Source organism: Gracilinanus agilis, chromosome 3 (genome assembly GCF_016433145.1).
Source record: "Gracilinanus agilis isolate LMUSP501 chromosome 3, AgileGrace, whole genome shotgun sequence".
Classification (NCBI taxonomy): Eukaryota; Metazoa; Chordata; class Mammalia; order Didelphimorphia; family Didelphidae; genus Gracilinanus; species Gracilinanus agilis.
The window spans coordinates 23922366-23930589 of NC_058132.1; the positions used below are offsets into that span (position 1 = coordinate 23922366).

The 8224-nt window shown below is 54.1% G+C and overlaps 1 protein-coding gene across 1 annotated transcript in view; it reads left to right on the forward strand.

The window, feature by feature from the left end:
* The window catches only part of FOXA3 (forkhead box A3), a 9532-nt gene extending 1662 nt beyond the window's left edge, over nucleotides 1-7870 (forward strand). The window contains exon 2 of the mRNA XM_044671097.1: nucleotides 6402-7870. Within this exon, the coding sequence (XP_044527032.1) occupies nucleotides 6402-7406 (1005 nt within the window). The 3' untranslated portion in view covers nucleotides 7407-7870. The remainder of the gene's footprint in view (nucleotides 1-6401) is intronic.
* Nucleotides 7871-8224: the final 354 nt, after the last annotated feature.

Consider the following 8224-nt stretch of genomic DNA (forward strand, 5'->3'; position numbering starts at 1 on the left):
GGGCGGGGGGTGGAAAGGCTGAGCCCAGCCCCAATCGCCTGGCAGGGCTGGAGGGGGGTGAGCTGGAGGGTGGCTCCCAATGAAAGCCGGCTGTGTTATTGATTTTTTTTTTCTGGGCGGCCCCTGCGGCTGGAAGGGGGGGGCGGGTGCCCAGCCTGAAGGAGGGGGACTCCCCCTTGGCCTTTGGTGGGAATATCCCAGCGTCTGGTCCCTACAGCCTGGCTCTCCTTTTCCAGGAGCCCTAGGAGTCGGAGCCCCCTGCCACCCTGCTCCCCAAGACTCTGGGGCAGAGTTGGCACGTGGCTGGGAGCCTCTGCCTCCTTCTGCCATCTCCAGCTGGGGAGGACCAGAGTGATCCTTCTTCTTTCCTTTAAGGCCAGCAGTGGGGGAGGGGACACAGGAGCCTTCCTCCCTGGCTCAGGGGTCTCCCTCCCTTTCCCTGGCACTCAAAGTTAGCAAAAGGGAGCAAGGAAGGGAGCTGGGAAGGTGCCCGTTGCCCATCCTCCTTTGGGATTCTTACAGCTTTAGGAACCAGGCAAGGTGTGCACTTTGGGGGACACTTACCTAGAATCCGGGGTGGAGTCTGGGATACCAAGCCTTGGGCTCATGATCTTCCCTTTCACAGACCAAGGGGGTACCGCCCAATATCCTTCACAGCCCTTGCAGGGCACCTGGGCCAGGACGTGGGCACCCTTTTTCTCCAAAGGACCTTTTCATTTCTAATATCTGACGGCGGGCACAGCCCACATTAACCAACGGTCTCAGGGAGGGCCTCCCTCCATCATTTTTCCGAGGGTAAAGAAGCCTTGTTCAGAGGGCTTTGTTTTGGGGGGACAGGGAAGTCTAGCGGTTAGGGAAACAGGGACCTGAGGAGGCCCAGCCGAGAGACAGAATTGGGGGGGGTATCACAGAGCACTGGTCTAAGGGATGTTCCCTGGGAGGATGTGGTTTGGGGGCACAGTTCGAAGGGATGGGGGGCTCAGGGGAGGATGGATATGTCCTTGGGAGCTTGGCAGGATGGAGGAATGAGGGGATGGAGTTGGAGGCAACAGAGGGATACAGGAATGGAAGGGGACACCCTTGATGGGGAGCACAGAGTAAGGAGAGCTGGTATTCTGTGGGGGAGGCGGGTCACCTCCATGGTCTCCTCTAGTTGGGAATATCCCAGTGCTTGATGGGTCCATTTGGAGGAGGAGACGGCATTAGGGGGTTTGGTTTATGAGATCACAGATGGGGGAGCCATGAAGATGAAGGGACACTGCTGTTAGGGGGAACTGAATCTGGAGGGGGGGAAGAAACCCCTGGGAGTATTTGGGGGGGACGGTTTAGGGAACTGGATGGATTCTTCTAGGGGAACCAGTTTGCTGGGGACAGACTTTGAAAGGGTACTCTTTGAGGAAGCCACAGTTTTGAGGGGAATGGAGTCTAGACAGTGCCAAGTAGGGGACCCAGTTTGGAAGATGGCATGGGGAAGCAGCTGTTTGGTTGGTGGGACAGAGCTTAAGGCAGACTCAGGGGGGTCTCGTATCAATAGAGTACTATTGGAGGCGTTGTCCAGGAAGATACAGTTTTAGGGGGACAGAGGAGATGCTGTCATTTGGAGCCTCGCCTTGGGGAGATCATTTGGAGGATACCAGGGAGCTAAGAGGACACAATGTTGTAGGGGGAGGGTGGAGCAGGGTAGAGGAAGATATCCACAGAGGCTCAGGTTTGGAAGGACCTCAGAGGCTCTCTGTTATTCTGGGAGGACGCAGTCTATGGGCTCCCCTTGCCTTGAGTGGGTGGCTATGGGGACAAGGGGTGTAGCTGGCTCCCGGCTGCTCAGACTTGGCTGGGCTGGGCTCTGGACCGCCAGGCCAAGGTAGGGTAGGGCACACCTGGGCTCCAGCAGTGTGGCTCCGAGGGGGTGGGGATAGGGGCCCTTATCTGACCCCTTATCGACCCAGGGACCCGCCCGAGCTGGACAAACACCCCCCCCACCCCCACTGCCTGCCCAGCACCTGGGCCTCTCATTCTGAAAACTCAGAGCATGTCAGAACTGGGAGGTACCTTAAAACAGAGAACAGAGAATATCATTCCAGGGAGGGAGACTGGCACATTCCAAAGGGATCTTGGAACAGAGAACAGGAGAGACCCAATAGACTCATAGGAGTTTAGATTTTAAAGCTACAAGGGACCTTTGATGTCATCGCGTTTCTTCCCCTCATTCTACAGATGAGGAAACTGAGGCCCAGAAGTGGTTAGGGGATTTGTGCAGCGTCTCATAACTCTTAAACATCTGACATCGATTTCAAGCCCAGATCTTCCTGATTCTGTCCCCTTTATATCTTGCCTAGAACAGAGAATGCCGGAGCTGAGAAGGCCCTTAGAATGAACCATGTCAGCTAGAATGAATCTTAAGACGTAGAATATTAGATCTGAAAAGAATCTTAGAACATACGATATCAGAGCTGGGAGGAGCCTTAGAACCCAGAATGTCAGGAAGGAGCTTATCGATAGATCACTAAGTCCAATCTACCTTCCCATTTCACAGACTGGCAAACAGGTTGGGAAAGAGGAAGGGGATTTAGCCTGAGTTAGAAAGTGAGTCAAGGAGAGAGCCAGGGCTGGAACCCATACCTCCTGAATCCCTGTCCAGGGTCTTTTCTACCATACCACACTGGGGAGGAAGAGAGCAGGGAGGAAGACATCTCTCCTGAGTCAACCCAGCTCCAACTGGCCATGTTCTGGCTAGAAATTGGTGGAGGGGGAGGAAGTAGGTGCTGGAGAAAGGTCTCTGAGCTTCCAACTGTCACTAGTGTGCTTTGCATAGGAGGGCAATATGGCGCCCATGGTGGGACATAGGGATAACTGTTCGGAGCTGAGTGCCCATCTGTATCTAGTGTCAGCATGAATTGGCTTGATGGTACCAGCAAGGCTCCACTGTCAGGTAGGGGTGTCAGTGAGAGTCTGGCTGGGCTGAAAGGGCCAGGAGCGCCCAGTCCTGGTACTCTAGTCTCACACAGAATGAGGTTGTGATCTGATGAAACCATTTCTTTGGCTCAAGAGCTGGAAGGCAGGTCCTTCATTGAGGCCAATATCCCTCATCTTGCAGAAGCTTAGAGCAGAAGGGACTTAGCCAAGGATACATAACAGAATAGGGGCCAAGCCAGTACCCAAACTCGGGAACTTGGGTTAAGGATCTTTTCATTATGCCACAGTTTTCTCTCAAAGTAGTGAGCTCCCTGACAATGGAAGGGACCTCATGGATGACTCAGTTCAACTCTCTTCTCCAGAGTTCATGAAGAAAGGAGTGACTTGTTAAAGTGATACAACACTTAGCAGTCTAGACTATTAACATGGAAAAGACTTTAGATCTCATCAGGACCAGGAGGTCCATAGATCCCTAAAAGGGTTCATGGATAGATTTCAGGGGCTCTCTGGCTTTGGATGGTAAAAACAAAAACAAAAACAAAAACTCAAACCTTTCTTTTCACTCAGCTCTCAAAGAAATTTAGAATTTCCTTTAATTATTCAAAAAACACGATTCCCAGAAGGGACCCACAGGCTTCACCAGACTGCCAAAGAGGTCTATGCAGGGGTGTTTTGGTAAATGTTTAACAACTAGCTCTCCCCCCACCGGAAAAAAAAAGAGGCAGGACACACTTTGAAGTTTAGTCATTATGCTCATTTTCTCCATCACTTTCTCAAGTCTAAATTATCAACAAAACAGTAAACCAAGTCCTGATTGGAGGCATTTTCTGATTCTGGAGTGTAAGTACTCACCCTGAAAATTGACTGAGGGCAGCTGGGTAGCTCAGTGGATTGAGAGCCAGGCCTAGAGAAGGGAAGTCCTAGGTTCAAATCCAGCCTCAGACACTTCCCAGCTGTGTGACCCTAGGCAAGTCACTTGACCCCCATTGCCTACCCTTACCACTCTTCCACCTATAAGTCAATACACAGAAGTTAAGGGTTAAAAAAAAATAACAAAAAAAATTGAGCTGGCTCCAGCATCCTCTTGGATTGGTGACCCCCAAGAAAGCCAAGAACCCCAGGATCTAAACCAGTGCTTTCATTTTATAACTTAATTCAATCCGACCAATAATGTTTAAGTTCCTACTTTGTGTCAAGCACTAGTTTCAGGGGAAAAGGAAGATAAAACAAAACAATGTGTGCCTAGGGGCTGCTCTGGAGATAAAGAGCCAGACCTGGAGGTGGGAAGCCCTGGGTTTAAATCTGGTCTTGGACACTTCCTTGCTATGTGACCCTGGGCAAGTCACCTAACCCCCACTGTCTCCTCCTTACTGATCTTCTGCTTTGGAACCCATTGGTTCTAAGACTGAAGTAAAAACAAACAAATAAATAAAAAGCACCTGCCCTCAGGAAGTTTACATTCTACTGGGGTGATATAGACACAAGTTTTTAGAAGAGAAGTATATACAAGGCAATGCTAATTGATCCAAAGAGCCCCAACTGGAAGGAACAATTCAAGGACAACAATTAAGCACCTACTGTGTTCCAGTTTGCTGGGAATACAAAGATTTAAAATTCGAAACCAGTCCCCATCCTCAAGGAACACATTCTCTGAGTGAGGGACAGCCTGTTCCAGACATGGAATGGTTAGTGGGTACAGTTTGCTAGTTTTAGGACAGGGAATTTGGGGAAGGGAATAATGGGAAAGGAGGCGGGACAGGTAAGCGGGAGCCCGATTGTGGAAACTTTAAATGCTCCGCTGAGAAATTTGTGGTTGCTCCTGGAAGTAATAGGGAGCCACTGAAAATCTGTAAGGAGGGGAACCTGGGACCTGGAGAAAATAGAGATGTTGTGTGGATAGAATCAACAAGACAGGGCAAGCAATTGGCTCTCAAATTTGACTCCAAGGTTGGGAACCTACGCCACTGAAAATGTGCCCTCGTAGGAATAAGACGGGGCAACTGAGGCAGAGAGAGAGGTGAAATGGTTCACCCACAGGCACACAGCTGGAACTTGACCCCCAAGTCTTCCGACTCCGATGCTGTTGTCATGACAACGCAGTCCTTCTCCGAGCCGACATCTATGCCCACTAGCAAGTCGGATCCCCCTCCAGGTTTGCACACTTTTGTGGCAGAGAAGTGAGAAATGATTGCTCCCAGCCACATCAGAGCGTTTGTGGGTCCTCTCTCCGGAGGGAGAGGAAGGAAAAGGGGTATTTGACAGTGGTCGGGATCAATCAATAGGGTCAACTGTCAGCCCCAACCCAGCCTCACTCAAAAGCCTCAGTGTCCTTTTCTGTAAAAACGAAGGAGTTGGACTAGATGCCCACTAAGATCTCTGCCAGCTCTAAATTCATCACTGTTGGGAGCTTTTCCTCTCTGGACCTCAGTTTCCCCTCCTGGCAGATATTCTCTTAGACCCTTTTTGGCCCGAGGTTCCACGTCAGCCGGGCGCCCTCTGGCTTCAGACCTGTCCGGACCCCCTGATGGGTTATCCGTGCAGTGGGTTCAGGCTTCTTTTCCCTCTTCCCTGCCTCGGCCCTCAGGGAGAGGAGCAGGAAGAAGTTCCGGCCCAGGGTGGAGGGTGGGTCCCCCTTCTCAAGCCCCTCCCCCCCGGCCCCACCCTGGCAGAAAGATCCGGCTCAGACCCGGACACCCGGGGTTCATCTCTCAGCCCTGGGGCGTGAGAAAGCCCAGAGGATTAGGGGAGCCGGGTGGTTCGAGGTTAGATGGGGCAGGACTGTTGGTTCTGCCTCACCTGGAATGGGGTGGAGACAGGCTGAGTGCTGGAGCTGTTTTCCTGGGGAGATGATGGTGAATTTGGGGTGGTGGAAGGCAAAGGCTTGAGGGCTTGGGCCCCCCTCCCCGCGGAGCGCCCTCCAAAGCGCTTCGCCTGCACTCGGCCATCCTGGCCAGAGGAGGTGAGACTTCTCAGGTGAAATCCAACTTCCTGCTTCCTCAAAGTCCCTGAGTCTTCCCCGGGTGAGGCAGGGCAGAGGAGGAAAGAAGAACTGAGGGGGAGCCTGGGAGCTGGAGGAGGAGGGAGGCACCCCAGCGCTGGGGATGAATGGATGGAGAGAGAGAAACACCCAGCCACGGAGGAAGCTAGAGACCTGAAAGGATGGCGGAGACAGGGGGAGAGCAAAGGATGGCTTCTGGCTTGGGAAATTCTAGTCAGAGACGATGGATGACAAAGAGCCCGGAGAGGACCCAGAGAGTGGAGAGAGTGGGATGATGGGTGGGCAGAACCCAGGAGACCTGGGGAGCCACTGGGTCTCAAAGACACTCCAAGGTGTGAACCTAGAGCACTGAAAGTGTACCCTGCGTAGGAACAAGATGGGGAAACTGAGGCCCAGAGGGATGGATCATTTTTTCTGGTTGGGGTAGGTCAGAGTGCTCTGCCCTTCACTCACTGTAAGCCTTCCTCTCCTGTCCTCTGTTCCTCTGCAGGTCTACCCACCGGTGACACCAATGAGCACAATGACGCCGCTCAACTCCTACATGACCCTGAGCCCCCTGAGCCCCCCATACCCACCTCCTGGCCTGCCAGCCTCACCCCTTCCAGCTGGCCCCCTGGCCCCGACGGCGCCCCCAGCGCCTCTGGGACCTCCATTCCCAGGTCTGGGACCCAGCGGGGGCAGCGGAGGGGGCCCCGGGTATGCTGGCCCAGGACCTGTGCTGGGTCGTCCGAAGGAGGCCCCGAAGGGCAGCTACCGGCGTCCTCTGGCCCATGCCAAACCCCCCTACTCCTACATCTCCCTCATCACCATGGCCATCCAGCAGGCCCCCGGCAAGATGCTGACCCTCAATGAGATTTACCAGTGGATCATGGACCTGTTCCCTTACTACCGGGAGAACCAGCAGCGATGGCAGAACTCCATCCGCCATTCTCTCTCCTTCAACGATTGCTTCGTCAAGGTGGCCCGGTCCCCGGACAAGCCCGGCAAAGGCTCGTACTGGGCCCTCCACCCAGGTTCCGGCAACATGTTCGAGAACGGCTGCTATCTCCGGCGGCAGAAGCGCTTCAAGCTGGAGGAGAAGGTCAAGAAAGCTGACGGTGCAGGGGGAGGGACAGGGGCCCGGGGGGCGGCGGGGGCTGCCTCGGCCGGCTCGTCTTCCTCCCCACCCCCACCTCCTGGGCCCCCTCCTCAGGAGGCAGAGGCCCCGGGTGGAGGGGAGGGAACATCAGGGACCCTGAACTGCAGCTCCCCCCCGCCTTCTGGGGGGCCCTATTTCCCTGGCTTGGAGCTCCCTGGGGAGCTGAAGCTGGATGTCCCCTATAACTTCAACCACCCCTTCTCTATCAGTAACCTGATGTCTGAGCAGGCGGCACCAAGCACGCTGCCACAGGCAGTGTCCAAGCTGGACGTGGGCTTCCCTGGCTACGGGGCCGAGGGCGAGGCTGGTGTCTACTACCAGGGCCTGTATACCCGCTCCCTGCTCAATGCATCCTAGCCAGAGGGGAGAAGAGAGTGGCGTGGAGAGGAGGGAAGAGGATGGGCCTGGGCCACCAGGGTGGAGGCAGTTGTCATCCACAGGGACCGACATGCCCCCCGTGTCCGTTGGAATGGACAGCTCTCTTGGTTAGCCGCTGGCTGCCATTTCAATGGATCCCATTGGTCGTCATGATGGCTTTCATCCTAGTTTCCTTCTGGCCACCATTTTGGTTGATGTCTTGGATCATCCCATTGGTTATCCCATTGGCTGCCATTTTCCCCTCCACGGTGCCATATTCTAAGTGGGGATTGGCTGAAGAAGAGTCAGTAAGGATTGGGGAGGGAGGTGGGCTGTTGGAGCTGGTCCCTTCGAACCCTCCCTTAACTGGGAGGCAGAGGAAGGGAGGGGACTGTGGCCAGGAACAGGAGTCCCCTTTCCAGTGGCTTCTGAGCATGGACATTAAAGCTTTTCTCCCCCTCTCAGCCTGCATCCCAGCTGCCTCTTTTCGCCCGCGTCAGGATGGGGAGGAACTCTGATGCTTGGGTCTCTCTTTCCCCCAGAGCTGTGGCCATTGGTGAGAGAGGGCAGACCCCCCCCCCCATCCCTCCTTGGATTTGCTGGCAATGGAGCTTCCTTCCTAATCTTCCAGATCCTGAATAATAGCAATGATGGCCACAGTGAGGTGGGATTTTGAGATGGAAGGGGCCTCCAAGAGCCTACAGTCCAATTGTCTCCTTTTATGGATGAGGACCAGAGAGGCAGTGACTTGTCCAGGGCCACACAATTAAGTATCAGAACTGGGATTTGGGCTCAGGTCCATGAACTCGAGATGCTTA